This window comes from Fundulus heteroclitus, chromosome 6 (genome assembly GCF_011125445.2).
Source record: "Fundulus heteroclitus isolate FHET01 chromosome 6, MU-UCD_Fhet_4.1, whole genome shotgun sequence".
Lineage (NCBI taxonomy): Eukaryota > Metazoa > Chordata > Actinopteri > Cyprinodontiformes > Fundulidae > Fundulus > Fundulus heteroclitus.
In genome coordinates, this window is record NC_046366.1 from 23776702 (window position 1) to 23799941 (window position 23240).

The window sequence follows — 23240 nt, forward strand, 5'->3', positions numbered from 1 at the left end:
TAGCTGTTCCTAAGATTGAGCTCTGCTGGACTGAGATGTGTGAGGTTTCTCCACCTGGAGAAACCAGGTGGCTCCAACAGTGGTTGGAACCACTTCTCCAAAATGGGGGTTAATGCCCCAAGTGCTCCAATGACCACGGGCACTACTGTTGTCTTCACCTTCCAGGCTCTTTCTAGTTTGTCCTTGAGCCTTTGGTATTTCTCTAGTTTTTTTGCGTTCTTTTTTTCCTTGAGGTATTCATCACTTGCGATCATCGATCAGCTGTGCTCTGCTGCTTATCAATGATCCCAATGTCCAGTTGGTAGGCCATTATCCCTTTGTATGTGGAAGCCCCACAGGATCTTAGCTCTGTCAATCTCCACCACCTTGGGAGGTGACTCCCATTTTCACCTGGGGTCTCCATTTTGCATTCTGAACAGATGTCTCTGTACACTATACAAGCCACTAAGTTATGGCATTTCATGTATTCCTTCCCTGCTAGTATTTTACAACCTGCTGTGAGATGCTGGATAGTTTCTTGGGCCTCTTTGCATAGACTGCATTCGGGATCTTGCCCGGTATGGTAGATCTGGGCCTCTGGTGCTCAAGGCCTGTGCTGTGTCCTGTGCTGCTATGATCAGCGCTTCATTGCTGTCCTTCTAGCTGTCCTTGCCAACTTTCTCTAGCCATTGGTAGGATTTGGTCATATCAGTCAATGGTACATACCATGCACTGGTTTTTCCTTAGGTTCCATCTTTTCCAGCTTCCATTGTCTAAGACATTCACTGAGTGCTTCATCCCTTGGAACCATCTTCCTGACATATTCTTAGAGATTGGCGTTTCATTTTTAGTGGTGGTTCTTCTCTTCCATGGTGAATATCATCCATTATGGCTGCTATTAATGTTACCTTTTCCATGCATCTCTGTATATACTGTATATCAGATCATTGGTATCTGTGATGGTCAAAGTAGGGACAGTACCTAGTGCTGTATTCACATCTATGAGATCCTGTGGAGGCCCTTCACTCAGCTTCAAAAGTCGATGTCGGGGTTGACAGGCTCTTAATTTAGCCATGATCTTATCTTTTAGGTCAGACCTTCTCACATTCAGCTGTTCTTGCTTAATATGCAATCTCTGGGTCTGACTGTGTGTCTTGGTCCCTCCTTGCTCTAGTTGTGAAACTATCAATAGGATCTCTAGTTGTGAACGCAACAAGAGTTAAACATTCCTAGCTGTTTCCCCGTTAATCTAAACTGTGGTATCAGAGCATCCATGTTTCTCACAGTCTTTTCATGTAGCCCCGTTTACCAGGGTTACTGGAGTAGTAGCATTCCATATTGTCTTCTCAAGCTGAAGCCTTTGTCTTCTAGTAGCCCATATGTCATCAAAGTGCTCTGGTTCCTCAACACATACCTTTTTTTGACCAGGCAACATCTGAGCCTGAATTATTCTCTGTTTATGTGCTCTCACCATACGTATGAGGTAGGTAGGTAGGTAGGTAGGTAGTACCTACCTACCTACCTACCTACCTACCTACCTACCTACCTACATACATACATACATAGAACTGCACTCTGTATAGTCTATTCCATACCTGGGCTTTATTGAGTCCAATCCATAGAGAACGGTTGAGATTTAGAGCCAACTGTTCAATGTAAACCTGTGCCCATTCTGTCCGTATGCTGGCCAGGCTGCCACCATCAGCTTCACAGTTCTTCTTTGCTTCATCCCAGGGCATTTGTTGAGCGAAAACATTAATTGAGTCATTTATTATTTTGATGTAGTTAGTAGAAGGTTTTGGTTCAGGAGAATCCTGGAATTGTGGGTCTGTTGAAGATGTGAATTGAAACAAAAACATTTTAAACAATTAGTAATTTTTAATGCCACTGGGACCAAAACCTTTGTAGGAGACCTGTGGCTGTGGCAATAATATCATACTAGGAGGCTGCACTACTTAAAAAAAAAGACAAAATCAAACTTTTCTATTACTTCTATGCTTTAACTAATATGATCAAGTTAAGTTTTGTTTTCTTAAAAATTATGAAAATAAGATGTAAGAAAATGCATTTTACTCTAGTAAAATAGGTCTATGAATATGCATAAAACTAAAACTCATGGATGGATTTCTGCTACATATAATGGCGCAACCAACTACTAATGTTGAATTTTCCTTACCAACAGCTTTTAGACATATGAATCCATTGCTGTCATTGCAGGACTTGGCTCTCCATTTACCAATACCAAGCGAAGGATCGGTGTTGATTACAGCACATTTTCCTGTATACGAAGACTGAAGCAAGAAGAAAAGGATTACCATTAATGAAAAAAAATAACATGCTTCCATAACATGTCTTTGATGCACATTACATCATTGGCATGACCAAGTGTGTGTCTAATTCTTTAAACTTCCATGTGGACAACACCTTGTCACCAGAAGAGTGATATGCTTCCCCAATAATAATTCCTGGATCACCAGGGACCTGACAGAATTGCCTAACAAGCAAAAAATAAGCCTTCATGAAAGGAGACAGGGAACTATTATAGTTTACGAAAACCTAAAGTCAAGTGTAGAGACAGCATGGGTACAAGTGTGTATGGTTGCTCCAACTTCATTTCAGTAATTGCAGTCAGAAGCAAACATCTGTATGTGTCACGAATCAGAGACAGAGGACCCAGTATTCAGCCAGACAAGCAGGAGGTATGATTTAAAGGGTTTATTGGAGGTGATCTTGACAATGCAGGGACAGGCAGGCTCGGTGGTCAGAATAACAGTCCAAGAGCGATTCCTCCAGATTCGGAGGTCAAAAACAGTCCAGGACGGTACACAAAAAAGAGCAGAATAAACAGGCAGGGATTAGGCAAACTCAGATACACCAACAAACAGAACCAGATCAGGCTAAACATGCAGGCAGTCAGATCAGGCAGGAAAAACAGGTTCAGGGGTCAGGCTGGCTCAGAATCCGGAGGCAATGCGGTACCGCGCGCGAGCTATTTTTAGAAACACAACGTCACGATGACGTCACATCACGTGGTACGCAGTGGGGCAAACTCCGGAAAAGCCGCCGTTGTTTCGCTGTAAGAGACGTGCGTTAGCCTAGGTTTTACTCGGTAAACGACTGCTTTTTCCAAATCTAAGACCATGGTTTTTAAACATTGTTGCTATGGAACGTGCAACAGCGACTCGAGGTACGCTGATCGGCCGCATATGAAGGATGTTTTCTTCAAGACTGCCAAGGAGAAATGTGTACGCTTGGAACACCGGGGCGGTCGGCCTACACAACAGTTCAACCCGGAAAAAGTTACCAAATTCAAGTACATATGTAGCAAGCATTTTGTCGGAGGAAAGGGCACAACCGAAGAACATCCTGACCCAATTCCAGCGACATCAAGTCAAGGTAAGAGTATTTTGGTGGCCGACATGTTAATAAAGTAGCGCCTGCTACCATGATCGCATATAGGCTATCATGGTAGCAGGCGCTAACATGATAGCCTGCTACCAGGATAGCTTACTCAAAAACATTTCAAATGAGACAAACATTAAACATATACCCATTCCTGGACGGTGATTGCAAACAACAAAAAAAAAAAAAACGGCCGACGCTGCCATGATTGCCGCGCAGGAAAAAAAAAACAAAGCTTACCGTTCATCAACTCGGCCAGTTTTCCAGTCTTTTTAAGCCCTCGACATTCAAGCCATCGTTTGAGCTGAAGGTTGGTGTGTTCTTCGACAGTGCGACCAGTAAACCGTGTGCCTGGGACATCGTCTTGGGAAAGTTTAACGGCTGTAAAGTCGGTCATATCTGTTATCCGTGCGTTCTCTCCTGTATGCCCTACCTAAGCGGCAAAAGGGGCGTTGCTCTTGAGACGGTGACGTCACGTGCGCGGTACCGCATTGGGTAACAACAACAGGTTAAAGAGACCGCTGGACAAAACTCATCAAAGGCTCGTTAAATGGTCTGGCAGAGAATGGAGGAGTGAAGCAGGTATAAATAGGGGAGTGAGCAGGTGAACAGGAGTGAAGACTAATTAGAGGAGGCAGGTGAGAATAATCAGAGGGAAGGTGGTGAGTGAAATGATCCGAACTGATTGGCTGTTGACTAGACAGGGGAGTGACAAGCAAACAGATCAGATGGCGAGGTGAGCTGGCAGATAACTGTCAGGTGAACTGAGTTGACTGATTAAAGGCTGGATACAGAGAAGTGATCTGAGCAGGCCAAGTGAATTGATAACAAACAAAATCAAAACCCAAACTATGACATAAACCAAAACTAAGACAGAACTAGTGATGGTGAGATGAAGCCTCATGAGGCATTGAACCACTTGAGCAAACTGGTTCGAGAAAGGGTTCATTTATTGGAGCTTCATGTACACACGAAACCACCTACTGGCCAGGTGTATAATCACAGCCAGCTGTATCTTAACACGTGTGATGCATTGATTTTTTTGTCTATTATGACTCTTGGGAATGACTTCACAAAAGGTGTAGGACATAATCATTTGTCTACATAAATTATGTATACACATATGTGTACAATAAAATACTGTTTGAAAGTATTCTCTGTGTGTAATTATTCCCAAAATAGTAGTGTCATGTGATATGGCATGGTGTGTAATAATCAGACCTCTCAACTTTGATCAAAAGTTAAGAGTGAGATTATGATAATTCTGTGGGGGGGGGTTATGGTCAACAATTTCCCCTCAGCAGCAGCACTGAAGCACACAGAGGTTCACGCTGCGTCTTTACGCACGATCCAGCTGCTGATGTCTCCCTCTTTTCAGCTCAGTGCACTTTTAGACTGTTACAGTTTATAACATTCTCATCACCTTTCACAGCGACAGGTTTCTTAGTCAGTCGCCGCGCTGACCAGACAAATTTCTATTGCTCTCGTCAGTGCGGCGGTGCACTGCGGGATGGGTGGATTTTACCCTGGTTGGTGCGCTGCGTGCGAGGGATAAACAGTGGGGAAAATGCATAACTAAATACTGTAAAGGGCTCCTATAAAGGGAACAGGGGTACTGACAGGTCTGAGATGAAGCTCCTGATGTTACAAGTTCTTTAAAATTACCCTTAAAAGTGCGCACCTGAATTAAAGCGCGAGGCAGCACGGCCACTGAAGCGCCACTGATTCTATGTTGTTGAAAACAAAAGAGCATGAAACACAGCTACTAACTCTCCTATTGACTTTAAGTGGCACACGTTGCTACCGATGTGAGGACATTTAACGTAGTGATTCACGTTTTGAATGGTGAACGGTGATAAAAGCACCTGCTCCGAGGGAAAGGAGGGGGGAAGAGGAGCAAGCGCTCAGGCACAGAAATACGGTGCATGTAGTTAAAAATGCAGAATTAATAAAAACGAAACTGCTAAACAGACAAAGTGGCGTTTTAAACTCATTTGGTTAGCATAACTGTTTTATGATCTAGCATGCAGCTATGACTGGTTCTGAATGAACCGGTCATCTGGCAAACTCTGAGCCACTTCCCGAAGCAGTCATGTGGTACAGCCGGGCAGCGAGGCTTCGGACGTCATCGTTTTCGGCTCCTCCCCTAAATGAAGCAAGCTTCGATACGCGCTTTACGGAAACGTCCCCTTCATTACTCGACACATGCCTCGAAGCCTCGGCACATCACGTAACATCACTAGACAGAACCTAAACTAAGACAGGAGCTCAAAACATGATAGTATGGATGCATAGATGGATATGGATGGAAACTCTAAGAACCACTTACTCCATAGCTGGGCCTCCATGATAGCTGGAAATGTAAAAGAAGGAAATTAATGCACACAACTCCAATATATGAAAGAGGAGTAGATGGGTGTATGGTTCTGTTCAGAATGTTATTATTGTTTGAGATTCATTGATTTAGCTGACAGTGTTCAACACAGATGTTTCTTCGTTGGTCTGATTAACCAGCCTGCTTCTGATTGGCTTAGATGCTCTCTAACCTCTATGTAGACTAATTTATTGTCTTGGCTATGTAATGAACTGACGACGGTATGTAGCAGATTCTTGCCCTAGTTAAATTTTTGAAAACAATGGCGTGCTAGCTATGCAGATTTTTGCATCTGAAAATGTAACCCTGATATAAACTTTTTCATAGAAATGGGCTTTGAATTTGTATCAAAGATGACATGTTTATGGACTAACTGAGATACAGATTTGCTTATAAAATATCTTAAATGACATTTTACAATTTAATAGAACGTATGTTAAAATACGATTGAACAGATAGCATGTTGTGAATAGAAGGGGTCTATCTGCTTGTCTATGTTTTTCTGTCTACAAACATCTGTGTGGATGCATAGATGGATATGGATAGATGGAAACTATAAGAACCACTTACGTCATGGCTGTGCCCCCATGATAGCTGGAAATGTAAAAGAAGGAAATTAATGCACACAACTCCAATATATGAAAGAGGAGTAGATGGGTGTATGGTTCTGTTCACAATGTTTTGTATGTTATTATTGTTTGAGATTCATTGATTTAGCTGACAGTGTTCAACACAGATGTTTCTTCTTTGGTCTGATTAACGAGCCTGCTTCTGATTGGCTTAGATGCTCTCTAACCTCTATATAGACTAATTTATTGTCTTGGCTATGTAATGAACTGACGACGGTATGTAGCAGATTCTTGCCCTAGTTAAATTTTTGAAAGCAATGGTGAGCTGGCTATGCAGATTTTTGCATCTGAAAATGTAACCCTGATATTAAATTTTTCATAGAAATGGGCTTTGAATTTGTATCACAGATGTCATGTTTATGGACCAACTGAGATACAGATTTGCTTATAAAATATCTAAAAATGACCTTTTACAATTTAATAGAAAGTATGTTAAAATACGATTGAACAGATAGCATGTTGTGAATCGAAGGGGTCTATCTGCTTGTCTATGTTTTTCTGTCTACAAACATCTGTGTGGATGCATAGATGGATATGGATAGATGGAAATTATAAGAACCACTTACGTCATGGCTGTGCCTCCATGATGTCTGAAAATGTAAAAGAAGGGAATTAAAGCACACAACTCCAATATATGAAAGAGCAGTAGATACATGTATGGTTCTGTTCAGAATGTTTTGTATGTTATTGTTTGAGTTTCATTGATTTAGCTGACAGTGCTCAACACAGATGTTTCTTCTTTGGTTTGATTAATCAGCCAGCTTCTGCTTGGCTTAGATGCTCTCTAACCTCTATATAGACTTACTGATTGTCTTGGCTCTGTATTGAACTGACAACGGTATGTAGCGAATTCATGCCCTTACATATGGCTTACAAAATATCTTAAATTACATTTTACAGTTTGATGAAAAGTATGTTAAAATACGATTGAACAGATAGCATGTTGTGAATGGAGAGGGGTCTATCTGCCTGTCTATGTTTTTCTGTCTGTCTGTCTGTCTATTGTTGAGGAAAATAAATATCTTAGTTGTTATAATAATCAGGCATTTGTATGGCAGTAATGAGGAATCCTTCAGTGCAAAATAAACATGTAGCTTGCAGGATGTGTTAAGAGCTGATTTATAGTTGGGAGAGGTCATTTGGCTTGACCTCTATCCAAGAAGAACAGTCTCTTTGTTTGAGAACAGATAGCCAAATCTGAGACTACCCCCTCCCAAACTAAGCAGGAGGGGCAGTCAGCCTATTATAACCTTGTCTGATCTAAGGTTGTTTGCGGACCTTAGATCAGACAAAACTGCAATGCCTGGGAGAAGCACGTAGAAAACAAGGGTAATGTAACTTTTATCTCCTTTGGAATTCCAATGAATTAAATATGCATATTTTATTGTTTTCATCTGATCAATGTTTTTCTTCTACTGCCAAATCTTAAACCGGGGTAAGACGGCCCTTCAGAGATAAGCAGGAGCAGGCCGGTAGTAATATCTACACTATCTACCTGTCTGTCTGTCCAACATTTCTTATGCAGTCAAATAATTAAATGATTAATGTATGCCTGTGTATGTACAGCTCAGGTTGATTTCATTAAATGCTGTTACAACCTGATATCGATATTAATGAGGGGATAAATTCACAGACAGATAAGAACTACTTACCTGAAGTCTATGCCTCAGTCGCATCTGAAAATACAGCCCTTTTGTTAAAATGTTTTCTTAAAACGACTTACAATTTGCTTAGATGGTCATGGTTCAAAATGATTTTTCCGGGCATCTTAATCAGTTGTTTACGATACATAAACCATTGAGACATAATATGGTACACAACACAACATTTCCAATACGCAATTCAAAGATTTCATTATACAGTTTGGAAAATATGCTATTGTGCTTCTTTTTAAAAATATATATAATTTATTTCACATTATTTGACATTTTCAGAATAAATTTTATGACTACACAGAAAAGACTGGTGTATTTATTTATTTTTTTTAGTGATGAAGGTGGATTTAATTTGTTAAATGTTTCCTGGTGTTCAACCTCTTGTCTATGTGATTCATGCTGAGTCTATATTACACCGTGCCCGTGGGAAGTGAACATTGCATGTTACCGGATATCTGTCTTCGCCAAAATATGGGACAGGTGGAACAGAACTTTGCTCCTAAAATGAGACAAGAAAATCACATTTGAAATCAATAATTACTAAGTACTACGACATTCATATTTTTTTCTATTTAAAAGCGCAAATCAGTTAGTATTCACTTACTTGCGAATTGAGGTTGATATATGACTTAGGTTGTCCATCAACCCAGTAAAACCCATTCCTATAGGCACTATGAAAACCAATCCATAGATCTGTAGTGGGTTTGTCAACCATTTGAGACACTAAAAACACTGTAAAAGAAAAAAATCAATTAAGCTTTGAAGTGAATAGACATAAGCTTTCACAGTACATAAGCTTATGTTACTTTTAGGCTCCTGGGGACCATGCAGTCTGTTTCTGTTTTCACATATTAGTATCGTTATTAGTCTGTAGATTTGGTTCCTTCCATCTTATTCCTGTCATTAGTTTCTACTCATTATGATTAATTTAGTTTCTGATTCTGTTGGATTTTTGTTTTCCTGCCCGTTTTAGTTCTGTTAGTTTGTTCATGTTTGGAGTCTGTTCTTTTGTGCAATCTGTATTCTTGCTAGTTTCTGTTTTCCTCCTGTCTGGATAATATCATTGTTCTCTTTCTCCCTCGGCCTACTTACCTTCACCTGTGGTAATTGCTTCACCTGCCTTTCCTTCTGTCTCGTCTCCTATTTATTCAGCCAACTCTCTTTCACTCATTGTCAGGTCATCCGCTAAGCTCCCCGAGTTTTCTGTTCTTGTCTTCACGAGCCCTGCCTGTAACTTTTGTTTATTTATTCACTATAAATTATCTTGTGCACTTTACGATGCAGCTCCTGAGCTCTTGCCTGCCCTTTGGTCAAAAATATGTTTTGCAATTAGCATTACTGAATTTAACGGATGTTATTTTATAATATCTTAGCAACCATGACAATAAAGATTTCTTTTCTAGATAAAGGATAAAAGCTATTCAATCATGCAATACATTTATGTTTTAACAATAAAGTGATATCATAGTACTTTTTTCAGTCTCAATAAAAGTGTAATGAAGTTCTGATACTTTTGGAATTAATTTATTTTTTAATAAATGCACTTCCAAAAGTGGATTTGTGATATCCAATTGAGAGTGAATTGTCATCAACAACTTGAAAAAATATCAAGTATTGTACTTGCACAGCAATTAAGGGTTTTTAAGTGTTTTTCTTTCTTTATTTATTTTACCTCATAGTCAAAGGGTTATGGATATGAAAGTGTAAAACATAATGATCAGAAAGAACCAGGGTTATGAAAGTCTGAAGGTTTTAGAGTGAGACAAACCTTGCACATGTCTTGATGAAATAGAAGCCAAGTTGCCGCCCATGTCTATGCATCGTTGTCTTGCTGCATCCCATGTTAACATCTGGTCCTGTATGAGCTTGTAACACTGAAGTTGGGACACATCATCGTAGACTGCTTTTTATTCAAAAGGCACTAAGTATATTATTTTCTCCTATGTTTATTAGTTATTTATCATCATTTTGATTCAGAATTCTGACCTTAAAATTAAACTTTTTCCAGGTGTCTTCGCAGCCACCCTTTGGTGGCACAGTGGGAGCCACAGTGGCATTGGCAGGTGGTGTGCCACTGCGTTTACAAATCGATTTTAATTCAAATCCGCAGTTATAATCATGCCAAAGGCCTGTGAAAGAGTCCCAAAATAAGGAAATTACCACAATTTATAATTCTTCTTCTTATCTACATCCTTGGTGGCCTCTTATTGTGCTTGTTATATCATCAAATTATGCTGGTTGTTTTGAACGATTTTCCAAATCAGCAAGAAAGGAAAATGTAAGGATGGCACGTGATGCTTTTCTTTCTTTTTTTTTTTTTTTTTGTAATGGGATGTGAAAGCTATTACTCACCATTATGAGGCATCATGGCAACACAGGTCTCATCATATTTTTTGAATTCAGGTTGATGATCTGCCCACCACTGGAATATCACTGGAGAACCATCTATCCATCTTGTTGCAGCACAGGCAAACAAGTCATTTATTTGTCAAAACTCACTCATTAAGAAAAAGGATCCTACTCAATGTTTAAGATAATTTAATGGTTTAAATTATCGAAACGTGTGTATTTTTGCTATTTATTAATTAAGTCTAATTCTATGGGTTTTAACTAATAGTTTTCACAATTGCTGTACTCACTGGGCAGTTTTGTCAAGGTCCACAGTCAAACCAATCCAGTATTTTTGGGATTCTGAGTATATCTAGAAACAAATTTAAATGTAGGAGTACATAGCTATGAGAACCAGAAAAATTTAATAAAAATACAACCCAAAAAATACTGGAATCAACCACCAACTGAAAGCTTTTCTTTGACAAACAAGCTCAAAAATATAACATGTACTGCCCACTTTACTACATACTCACATAGCAAAGTTAGTGTAAAGTGTAGTTGCTTTACACTAAGTTAATAAAAACAAAGTTTCTGATGTCCAACATCAATAGAATAAACGTAACTTCATTTTTTACTATTATGTTTGAACTGCTTTTTCCTGAGTGGAATGACCGCAGAACTGAAATGATAATTTCAGTCATTATGTATCTTATTTTATTTGCTCACTTACTAAATTAAACAGATACGTCAATGATCACCTGTTTCCATAAAAAGACGTTTTCATCTTCACTGCTGAAGGTCACCAGGTCACTATGTTTTTCTTTGCAGAACCGTCGAGCATCTTCCATGGCCATTAACCGATTATTCAGATAATATTGTTTCCCTTTCCATTCCAGCCACCCATCAGAGGTACGGTTGTAGTCTTAAAGTAACAAAAATAAAAATAGTGGACTTTTAACCCTAATTTCTTCAAGTATATACACAACTTAAATAGCTCAAAGGATCATTCAAAACATGTAACTTTAGATTTTCATTGAAAAATGACCTAAACTATAATCTGGGTAAGAAAAATGTATTGTCACATTTTTAAAATCGTGGTCAAACTTCGATCCCCCAGATTTTTTAAATGTCACTTTCTGTATGCACCATGGTGTATTTACAACTTTTATTAGTAACATTTCAGTGTGAATTATCAATAAGTTCCACATATTATTGAATTGTACACATCTGTCTGACAAAATACTTTAAATATTAACACACTCACCTGGAGTAGCAGGGGGTGGAGGGGAATTTGGCGTGGCTCCTGAACACATATAGAAAATGACTTTTAACAGTGCTTAGTTCACAAAGTCTTTTTTTAACTATATGGGCACGAGTTAAAGAGGATTTACTGTGTGCCCCTTTAAATACATAAAAGACATATTAACTGCCATATTATATAATATTATATAAAAATAACTGTCATAAACAGGAATTACCTGTAGGGATCTGACAAATCCAGGAATTGTATTTTTCACAGTGATTATCATTCCAGGACCCTGCCTTATCCCAGTCATGTATAAACATTTCAACACAAGATTCTGCATTGTTTTTATTATTTGGCTCCCCATCTCTCCAGTGTTGAAAGTTTACCTATTAACAAAAGCAACACACACACTCTAGTGATGAAGACATCTCCTTCTTGTCGTACAAGTTGTACAAATAACCAAAATTAAATAAAAAATAAAGATAGACAATTGTGAACTCACTGGGGATCCATCACTCCACTTATAACCTGTGCTTGAGTCAGGGACACTAAGTCCAATCCAAGCACTTCCATAGCTATAAAGAACACCTTCATGGTTAGGGCTAGAAAGAAGTATGTAACTTTTACTATATATATATATATATATATATATATAATTATATATATCAAATTTCATGAATTATTATATAGTTATAGTGTTTTAGCAAAAACTGTTATCCCTGCAAGCTACTAAAATGGTACTGTGCAGACATGCAATATTCACTGAAACCATAGGAAGACTTAATCAGTACTATTAGTGCCTAGTTGATGGTTGTTAATGTTATGTAAAAACAAAGCTAGATTTTACTATCGTCGCTCCAGACGAAGCTCAGCAGCGCTATGGATGCTTAGAAGGTCTCCTCCAACCGCTGTGCAGTAATCTCTGGCCTCAAACCAGGTCCTCTTATTTGACATCCCTGAAAATACCTTAAGCACAAGAAAATCAACGTGTATTATGAGCCAGTCAGGATGTCCCATAATCCTGCTGTGTTAATACTCAGCTGATAACAATGGTTTTCAAGACGTCAAGGTAATCACTATGCTGTAACACCCTAAAACACAGACCAGAAATTATTCATTGCCATCATGGCTTTGTTGGAGCCGTATTGACCCACAAGGCTGTATCTTATGAAGTAGATGTATGTCCAGCTTTTATTCACACTTTCTAGAGCCACATCTAAATAATTTTGCCCCTCAATAAAAATGTCCCTAATTAGTTTACACTAAGTGTCAAGTCTTTCTCAATATATCATAATGTTAATTTTTATATTTTGGCTAATTTTAAGCTGCTCTTGGTGGTTTACAGCATGCCTGAAATATATATTGGTGTACAGCCTCCATACGTCATGAGTCTCATTGTTGAAAGTTTAAAGACAAAAAAAGGCTAACTTAATACCCTTAGACTAATTTCTGATGTGGGACTCTGGATAAAGTCTCATTGCCTCCATTTAACCAAGTTTTTATAACTTTAGAGTTTGTACATTGATCATACCATGAATCAAAACTACACACACCATGTAAAGTCCATATAAATCGAAGCCCTTTTAGGAATATACAAAGAGATGTGAGTGTAGTACATGTTAAAGGCACAACATTTTACCTTATAGCAAATGTGTTTTAACGGGACTCTGAACCAGCTCTCTGGACATTGGACAGAGGGGACAGTTGGTGGTGCAGGAGGCAAAACTGCCCCCTCTGCCAGATGTTTGCAGATGTACTTCTCTCTATTGGTACAAGGCAACACGTCCCAGAGGCCTGCAGAAATACCAGTTGCCATCGCGACACAACCCTGGTTGTTGCCTTGTGGTCGGACAAATGAAAAGCTGTCATTTTAAGAAGTTGCTTTCAAACATCTTTTGAATGAATAAAGATCTCAGTACCTGGCATCTCACTGTTCCAGTGAGTGTATTTCACTGGGACCGGGTAGGTCCACTCAAAAACATCTCTGTTCTTTCGGTTTGAGAGGCCCAACCAGAAATGTTTCTCAGGTCTCAGACCCACCAAGCTGACAAGGAAAGCATTGTCCACCCTGGAGAAATGTACAGTTTGCAATTGAGTAATGTACAAATCAAATGTACTTTGTGTTTTTGCTATAGTCAAAATGAAATTAAGTGCAACGTTTAAAACATTTTATGATCTTGTGCATTAATGTTTGGGTAGTAAAAAGATCATTTGATCCTCGTCACTTCGTAAAATGTGACATTCACCCTCAGGTATTCAGCAGTGCAGTACATCTTATATGCAATAACTAGTACAAGATGCATAAGCAATGTGTGCAAATGTAATTGTGCCACAGGAATTAATAGCTTCCAATCCAGCTTTTAGGAACAACTGCTGGAGGAGTCCATGTCCTTTATCGATTTGAGTCTGTTGTGTTGTTTGTAAGAATTGTGGTTCCCTGTCTTTTACAACGTTGTTTCACTTAATTTCACTTCAATTTTGCCGTGTTTTTAACCAATGAAACTGCGTTTTTACATGTTAGACCAGCAAAAAGCATTTGCAATTTTGTGTTGATCGGTTTATTAAATAAACATTACTGCAACTTACCTGATTTTAATGAAATTGGTAAGGAAACATACTTATTTTTAAACTATTTGTCCAATTTTTACATCTAGGCCTAATTAATTCACGTTTAGCAGGGCTGCTCAAATACTGCTGCTCAAGAATTAATAGGATAGACCCACCCCCCTCCACTCGCCACCTCTTAAATTTAAGATTGATTTCAATGTTCTTAATCTCACTCACAAAATTATCAAACACTTTGCTCCTCCTTATCTTGAAGTCATTATCATACCTTATTGTCCAAAAAGCAAACATGAGGGCAGAAGATTCAACTATCAAGCAATTCACATGAAATCAGCTGCTGGGTTTGAAATAATGAGATCTTATCAGCATTCAAGGCACAGTTAAATACTTTTTGCTTTGAAAGAGCTTCTAATTGGCTTTTTAATGTTGTTGTTTAACTCTCTAATCAGTTGTTTTATTTCCGTCTTAATTTATGTCCCATATGGTACCTTTGTTTTGAATCTGGTATGGTTTTGGAGCATTTGATGGAAAGCACTTTGAAATCCTCTTTTTTTTTGAAAGGTGCTATATTACTAACGTTTGACTTGATTTGTGTCAACCATTAAAATATGTCCCATTCTTTTGCTAATTTGAGGCAGATCTTATGTCATTTTACGATCGGACAAAGACCAGAACATCATTTTGACCTGATATATAATCTTAAAAAATGAAAAGTCACTATGCTTTATCATTTCTTTCTCAGTTCCATATAAAGTACAATTAACATATAGATAATATGTCCTGAATGCTTTTAAATCTTAATAAAGGTTTTTACCTGGTTGAAACGTCAGCCAAGTATGATTCTGTTGTCTTGCAATGATCTTTTGCTTCGTCAAATGTCTTTCTTTCCGTCCCAGTATAGTAGCAGAATGAGCCGTGTCTCTTCCAACCCTTTCATAGAAAGAAAAACTTCAGTCGCATGGTTCTGTCTTTGCATGAATTAAAAAAATGTTTGTCCTTGCAAGTATAGTATATTAATTCAATATTTTAAAGAAGCATTTCTTATCAATGAAAATTACACTTTTCTTAAATTCTTAATCGAGAGTTATATTTCTGCCTTTGCTTTTACGGGCCCTAAATGAACAGAACTGTCTGTTTCTATGAATTTCAGGCTTTTGTGCAGATTTAACAGGATAACAGAGCTTCCTTGAGCATACTGGGTTTTATAAAAAAAAAAAAAAAGAATTTCACCCACAGGCTTGCATCCTGGATTCTGCTCTACTTCATCTCCAGAGGGCTCAGGGTTACTTCTTTTCACACAAATAAAGCCATGTTTCTCCTGACAATCACGGTCAACCCAGTTTCCACTCTGCAAGGAAAATGCACAAAAAAGATTAAACCTGAAACCAAGATATTCCAATGTGTATTTAACCCACACATTGTCATTATGCAGGAGCCTGGATCCTTTGATTTAAATAATAATATTCATCTTTTTACCATTTGAAAGTGTTCCTTAGTGTTCTTTTTTATTCGTAAAACTTTCCCTTCTTTTCAAATCAGTTATTGTGGCATAAATGGTGCCACATACAATAGTTTCATGACCATATGGAACAATGATGAACTTGTTAGTGAACAAGTTAGACCAGCAAAAAGCATTTCCCAAATATTCACTCTTCAATTTTTTCTATTCCATTAATTAATCACCAAACCTAGTAGTATCACCACTCCCAGTCTCACATTAATATATCATATATTGTATCTATATATCCGGATAGATAGCAACACAATAAGTGGTTATTTATTAATATCAGTGACCATTCACCAGTGAATGTTGTTTAGGACAGTTGTTACAGAAAAGCTGCTAAGGACGACAAACCAAAGTACAAAAGAATGAGAATAGAGCAGTCGATTATTGCATTTAGAGAGAAACTGCTCAGTCAAAGATTAGGACTTAATACTATAGGAGAAAAACAAAGATAAAGCTTAGAAAATGTTCCTTAACATTTCCAAATTTACATGATAAACACTGTCCAATCAAAAAATATACCAAGAAAAGTAAATATTATGAAACACCACGGATCACAAAAGGTTTGCAGAATGCCTGCAAAAAAGGATCACGCTATATGATGAATTCATGAAATGTTGAATGGCAGAGACAGAAAACAGACATAATCTGCTAAACGGGAATATTCAAGTAAATTATAAGATGATAAAAGAAAATGTGAAAAACATATGGAATATATTAAATAATGTTAGAAATTAATTATCCACAATAATTGGTTAGCAACAGCATTGTTTTTGAAGATAATCATGTCCGTAGTGGTTTACAAATTTAACGGTTAGTTTGTTAAGTCTCTGCCCAAAACTATCATAAAAAGACCCTGAACCAGCCATAGAGCTGCAATGAGCTACTCAACCAAAAAGCCACATTCAATGTTTCTCACAGCAGTGGAGGAGAGAGAGATCACAGCTGTTGTTACCATGTAAAAATAAAAGCTCCGCAGGCTGTGAGACATGCATATGACAACAGTCAAAAGAGCTATTGATGCAATTAAACCACTGACTCATATCTGTAGCCTGACTTTCCAGACTGGTAAATTTCCAAACAAAATGAAAACCGTAAAAATCATACCTTTATACAAAACTAGAGTTAGATAACAATTCACAAACTTTAGGTCTGTTTCTCTACTTGTACAATTTTCCAAAATTTTAGAAAAACTCTAACATACTGCAATATTTTATTCATAAACACACTACTTTCTGAAACTCAATATGGATTTAGATCCCAGAGACACAGCACCCGACAGTCCTGAAATTAATAGAGGAAATCACCAACTCCATAGATTAAAAATAAACTAAATTTGCAATAGCTCTATTTATTGACCAAAAAAAGCATTTGACACAATTGATCACAATATATGAATTAGGAAGTTGGAGTATTATGGTGTATGGGAGGGGAGGGGAGGGGAGGGGAGTAGATGAAGAGCTATTTAAGTAGCAGGTAAAAATTAGTGAAAATGGGTGATTCCGTCATGCTTGGACAATGCTTGTGGTGTCCCCCAGGGGTCAGTATTGGGACCAAAACCGTTTGTTCTCCACATAAAGGACAATTAAATGTTCAAAAGTATTATATTTTGTTTTGTTTGCCGATTATACAAATATTTTCTGTACAGGTTAGTGGTTGCAGCATATTTTTGATATCACTCCAGTGATGAATAAAAAAAAAATCTAAAACAGATTGCCTTTAAATTAAGAAAACTAAGTTCATGTTATTTGGTAAATAAAAAAATGGTTCATATGGATGTAAAAGTCATAATAGATGTGGTAAAGGTGGAAAGACTATATGAATTTAGATTCTTGAGCATTGAATTCAGCATTGAATTAAAGCAATATACAAGCATAAGACTGTTTAGAAAAAAAAGGCTCAAATTGGTTTTCTTAAATATATGAGATGGAAGAAAGGCAGTGAAACCCAATGGGTACCTTTAGCCACTGGGTGATATATATACACACAATTTGTTGGGAGTTTTGTGAGAGAATGAGGATTATTACTGCAGGGTACCTTTGCCGTGCATATCAAACGCTTTACAGTAGATTAAAAGTACATTAAATGCAGTACTGGACTCTACCACAATTGCTCCTATTTGTAAAATTGTAAAATTGTTTAAATCTAAACTCCAGTGGTCAAAAACACTCAGCTGATCCCTCCATGTCATTCTTTGTTAGAAATACCATTATGAATAGGAAATGTGCTTATTTAAATGAAATGTGTCTATAATGGCATGCAGACAGCCCTTTAGGGAAATGATGTGTCCTGTAGGTTTTCTTGTGTATATAGTTTGTGTATAGCTTTTGTGATGGAACAAACATAAGACATAAATATTACTTCTCCTCTGATGAGAACACAATCCTCTTGGTCAGTTGCAACAGCTGGTCTCCCAAACTCCCAGCTGGTAAAGCTGACTGTGGAGTGGTCGCTCCAGTCAAACAGGCCTTCCCTCTGCCTGTCATTAAGTCCGATCCAAAGCTCATCAGTGGCGGCTGCAGATAAAAATGAAAGTAAGAAAGCAAGACATTGTGTTTAATACTGCCAAGATAAAAACTAGTTTGCTATCTATTTTTTGTACTACATGGAATTTCACTTTGTGGCTGTGGGGCAACAGACTGGTTTTTGATCGTATTTTAATCTGTCTGGAAGGTCTCTGGAGACTTCCCGTTAAAGGGGAGTTTTCCTCTCCACTGTCGCTTCCTGCTTGCTCAATATGAGGGATTGCTGCAAAGCCATTGACAATACAGACGGCTGTCCACTGTGGCTCTACGCTCTTTTATGAGGAGTGAATGCTGCTTGTCAAGACTTGATGCAACCTGCTGGGTTTCCTTAGATAGGAACCTTTTTGACCAATTCAATTCAATTAAGTTTTATTTATTGATTATACCAATCTGTATAATGTGATTGAATTTGACTTTGGAAAGTGCCTTGAGATGAAAGGTATAATGAATATGGCACTATATAAATTAAATTGAATTGAATTGAAACTAAACTAAAGAGAGGACCACAGACCACAGAGGTGTTTATTTTACTTTTTTTTTCCACGTACCATTTAATGGATGACAATTGTGTGTAACCAAGCGAGAAAATAAGCTTTGCAAGGCTTTGCTTTAAGATGACAAGCTTGATAAGCAGTTAGTTTACTCACGTTGCTTATTATGAACGTACCGTATCCAAGCTGAGAAATCACAAAGCTTTGGTCTTCCGTGTTGCGAATGCTTGCCAGGTTCCCTCCCGCTTGACTGCAAGCTAACTGAGCATCAGACCAGGTTTTCGCAGTACGAAATAGACTAAAGCAGTGGCCGTTGTATGGAATCCATGATGGGGAGCAAAATCCTACCCCTAAGCCTGAGAAGAAACAAAAAAAGGCATTTCAATTTGCAGAGACAGAAGGACGGAAGGTCTAGAACTCAATTGTTACCTTCGGTTGGAGAAGCCAGAATGCCTTTACTGTAGCAGATGTAGCCCAGCTTGTAATCACATTTCGAGCTTTGCCATGAAAACCTTACAACACCATCAATGATTCCACAGCTATGTCCCGGGTCAGTAAATGGGTGTCCTATATGGGTCAGGGATATCATTTCATCAGATCATACAATTCTATTACACTGAGGTTTTTTTTTGTTTGAGTAATCCACAAACCTGAAATCTTAAATACCCTAAATACACTGATCTTTGAAAATGAAGGTGGTATAAAATGCTGTGGTTTAATAATTTTAGATGTAACCAAAAGTATCAGGGGCGCCCTCACCGTGTGAAATTAAACATAATTGTAGTGTTTAGAGTAAAGCCTCTCTGGTTTTATTTGGGACAAAAATACAAATAATCTGCAGAGTTGTACAAAAATAAACTTACCCGAGTCCCAATTCAGGTAACGAAACGGGTTTCCATTAGACCACTCCCATCCACGTTCTGAATTCAAGGTTAGTCCTGTCCAGAGCTTGTACTCTTGTGTGCTACCTCCTGCCTCCAATATAGCTGTAACAGTGCATTAAAAGACACCAGAAGGAACTAATAAATTATCAGATTTAGCCATCATCAGCTGTCTAAATAAAAGCTTCGGTCTTTAATCATGATCTTTATTAAATTGAAAAAAAAGTTACATAATTTATCTTTGGGATTAATCAAATTTAAATTGTCATTGAATAAGTAGCACGGATTTCCACTTTTGTCTGAATAACCAAACAGTTGTTGCAATATACGTGTTTGTATAGTTCAAACAAATATGGTTGACATCTGTTATTTTTTTCTTTGTCAGCAGATTGAAATGTATTGCTAAAACCAAAGAGGGAAGGAATAACAATGCTTATTCAGCAAGCCAAGAACAGTTTGACCCTCAAACCCTCCGATGACAGCTTGGGAACTAGTCAAGATATTTTGTCCAAGGTAAAATTTATGAGCATTTAAAATTACATTATTGCATTATAACAGGGAGTCCACCACCTTTGTTTTTTGTGACTCAAACCTGTACACTGAATACTGTAAATTCAGCAAAATAATGGAAATTGAGGCCACGTATATAAGGGATAAGTACTTTTGACATAAAAGAACTGAAACATATGCAAGAAGCACTATGCTTGGAATTACTTACAATCACAAAATATGATGTGGACACTATATTACAATCTGTCGAACATCTCAATTGCTTGCTTAAACATCCTGTTGAATGAAATCCAGCAAACCGCTAAGCTTGCACCAGAGCCTATTTTTGATTTATAAGGAATCTTTGCTAGTGAAGACCTCGCTGAAAGTAAAAGGGGGAGTGGAAAACAAAAAGAATGGGGGTCTCACTGATGATGTTTAGCTGGAGTCCAAGGTCCCATTTAAATTGGGAAAGCCTGGGCCCATTCCAATGAATAAAAATAATGATTGATGGAGAACAGCGTGCGGTTCAACACAAAGGAGCTCTGGAAATTAGGTTTATGCTATGTCAAGAGGCATAACTGGAATTGGTTTCAGTGTAATCTTTTTTCCAAATGTTATTATTTCATAATTCCTCTATCAAGTGGCTGATCAGTGACACCGGACAAACCCTTGAATCCCAAATTACAGTATTGAAGCCAATAAAAGTCGCTTCAGATAACATACTCTAAAGGTGATGGAAAACATACTTATATTCTTCTTCACAGCAGTGTATTGGTCCAAAGCGACAAATTTAGCGACCTGTAGGGAAGTTGTTTTATCTTGGAGTGTCCAAATTGAATTGACTCCACAACTTTAGGGTATCATATGTAGCTCTTTAGCTGTGACCTAAAAAAACGCACCTGAATTATAAAATTTGCAAGTGTTTATTGAGCTGCTCTCAATTTTTATTTATATATTTTCTTGGTTTGTTTCTTAGTAGCAATACAGGCTGGCATGTTCCATCCATAATAAAACAATTATTTTATCTGGCAACAAGTTGACAGCAGAGTTCATGAGAACTGCTAGAAGCAGAAGCAGTGGATTGTTTAAACATGAATACAAGGCATACAGGTGGGTAACCACAAAAATTGGCTTCTGACTATTCTATAAAGTCGGGAAGCTAATTTGAGGAAAAAAATAAATAACATTTAAAATATTTTTTTTAGCCTGCATTTAAAAAAAATAAAAATCATATAACGTGACATAATAGAAACTTTATGAGACGGTATGACTGTGGGGGAGCAAACAGATACTTTGGGGGTCAAAAACAGGAGAGTGAAAAAGGCAATTTGCTTCCCCCCTTTAAGGTACTAACTAGTCCACTTGCTATATGGTTCAGGTACATGTTAAAATGTTTAGCTTTCACCATCTCATTATTACGATTCATGCCAGTTCACATTTTTTTCTGTAAGGTAAGAAATTATGTTTTGCCAATCCATTTTAAACTAATAGTCAGCTTGGCATGAATTAAGTGCATGAAAGATGGCTTATAAAATGAATAGCGTGGATGGCTTTCAGTCATTATGAATACATACAGGATCTGCATGTGCCCGTCACATACAAACCTGTGTATTCTAATCAGAGTGTAATATGCAGAGTTGAATTGAAACACTTTTTTCCTGAAATGTGCATCACTAAAAACTTCACATGAACCACAGGACAGCTGAACATTGATCCGTCAGTGCATTTGCTCCACTTTGAATCCCTTTACCTGTGATATAAGCTTGCTGATCAGGATCAGTGATGCTGAGGAGCGAAGCGCTCTGCTGCTTGCAGCTGGTTTCAGCCTGCGACCACGTCAGGGCAGACTGTGTGTTCAGCTGGTACGCTGCCCCGTTTGTTGGGTGCTTGTTCCAATTTTCTTTAGCTGTAAGATATGATCCTTTTCTTCAGTTTTCAATGCATTGTGTTGTGACTTAATGTGACAGACCCACACAAACCACTGCATAATAGTAAAGTGGAAGGAAAAGGATGCCCCCCCCCCCCACACACACACACACACACACACACTTTTTTAAAAATAAAAATCTGAAAAGGGTTTTATGAATTTGCATTTAGTCTACCTGGGTCAATACATTGTAGAACAACTGTAGATACACCTGCAAGTCTTTTGGAGTCACTCTCTGCACCGTAAACCACAAGATTGACATTTTTTGTCAACTCTTATTTTAAAATAGCTTTAGCTCAGTCAGATTTGATCAAAAGCATTCTGCATGGAAGAGTGCCTCAAAATCCATTCAAAAGTCTCATTGCTAAATGTCACAAGCACTTTCCATTAAGGATGGCAAATCTAGTTATTTGGTTAAGAGGACAATTACTTTTTGCAAATATGGACACATTTATATAGCTCTGGTTAAAAGAAATCATGGACTTTGAAAATTTCCTTTTTTGTAGTTATTCAGGTAATTTTTGTTTGATTTTACATTTTTTGTTGATATTACACAAGTAATACAAGGGGAAAAAAAACTATTTTTTTCCCCCTTACACTTTACAATTAGACATTCTTTTGTGTTGGCTAAATTCCAAAAACATTCGAAAGGTATGAATACTTTTAGATGGCACTGTAAACTAGGTTTTTTCTTAAACTACGGAGCGTTACTCACCGTTGGTTGGGCAGTAGCCCCACGTTTTATTGTCATATTTCGTCTCAACTGAACACCACAGGCGGCCTTTTTCAGAGTCAGTGCAGCTTGAGTACCACTGGTTTTTGTACATGAATGGGAACATGCAGGGCCTTCCAGCTGCATTTCCTTCAATTGTATAAAGTTCTGTAAAGTAAATGAATAATTACAAATTGATTTAATTATCAAACCTGCGGGCTTTTGAAACTAAAGAAATGTGCAGCGAGGTTGCTTAGTATTAGGGCTGGATGATAATTCAATGACAATACATATCGATCGGTGGTTGTGTGTGTTATTTATCCAAAAATAGGCTGTTAAGCAACAGTATAAAATGTCCAGCGGTGCCCTTAAAATACATGTTCTGAATATTTTGATAATTATCAATATCGATCAATATGATTTCGGTTTTATCGGTATGCTCTTTTTCTGTATCGTCCAGCCCTACTTGGTATGAGGAATTGCTGATGATAAGATCAAAAATAAGCATTGGTGATAAACGTTAAGTA

General features: G+C 37.7%; 1 protein-coding gene across 5 annotated transcripts in view; it reads right to left on the bottom strand.

The window, feature by feature from the left end:
- Positions 1 to 23240, bottom strand: part of LOC110367244 (macrophage mannose receptor 1) — a 30369-nt gene that overhangs the window by 6412 nt on the left and 717 nt on the right. The window contains exons 3-29 of one of the 5 annotated variants that reach the window (XM_036138371.1): positions 22717 to 22881; positions 21825 to 21980; positions 19565 to 19687; positions 19131 to 19268; positions 18878 to 19057; positions 18047 to 18201; positions 15416 to 15529; positions 14996 to 15111; positions 13536 to 13684; positions 13256 to 13455; positions 12464 to 12582; positions 12119 to 12191; positions 11849 to 12002; positions 11635 to 11673; positions 11129 to 11292; positions 10679 to 10740; positions 10392 to 10492; positions 10026 to 10168; positions 9808 to 9913; positions 8644 to 8771; positions 8488 to 8538; positions 8037 to 8060; positions 6951 to 6974; positions 6326 to 6349; positions 5711 to 5734; positions 2156 to 2270; positions 1575 to 1807 (exon numbers count right to left, since the gene is read on the bottom strand). In XM_036138371.1, the coding sequence (XP_035994264.1) occupies positions 1575 to 1807; positions 2156 to 2270; positions 5711 to 5734; positions 6326 to 6349; positions 6951 to 6974; positions 8037 to 8060; positions 8488 to 8538; positions 8644 to 8771; positions 9808 to 9913; positions 10026 to 10168; positions 10392 to 10492; positions 10679 to 10740; positions 11129 to 11292; positions 11635 to 11673; positions 11849 to 12002; positions 12119 to 12191; positions 12464 to 12582; positions 13256 to 13455; positions 13536 to 13684; positions 14996 to 15111; positions 15416 to 15529; positions 18047 to 18201; positions 18878 to 19057; positions 19131 to 19268; positions 19565 to 19687; positions 21825 to 21980; positions 22717 to 22881 (3080 nt within the window). Of the gene's footprint in view, positions 1 to 1574; positions 1808 to 2155; positions 2271 to 5710; positions 5735 to 6325; positions 6350 to 6950; positions 6975 to 8036; positions 8061 to 8487; positions 8539 to 8643; positions 8772 to 9807; positions 9914 to 10025; positions 10169 to 10391; positions 10493 to 10678; positions 10741 to 11128; positions 11293 to 11634; positions 11674 to 11848; positions 12003 to 12118; positions 12219 to 12463; positions 12583 to 13255; positions 13456 to 13535; positions 13685 to 14995; positions 15112 to 15415; positions 15530 to 18046; positions 18202 to 18877; positions 19058 to 19130; positions 19269 to 19564; positions 19688 to 21824; positions 21981 to 22716; positions 22882 to 23240 lie in introns of all 5 variants that reach the window. The other 4 variants (XM_036138368.1, XM_036138370.1, XM_036138369.1 and 1 more) reach the window with 4 other exon arrangements.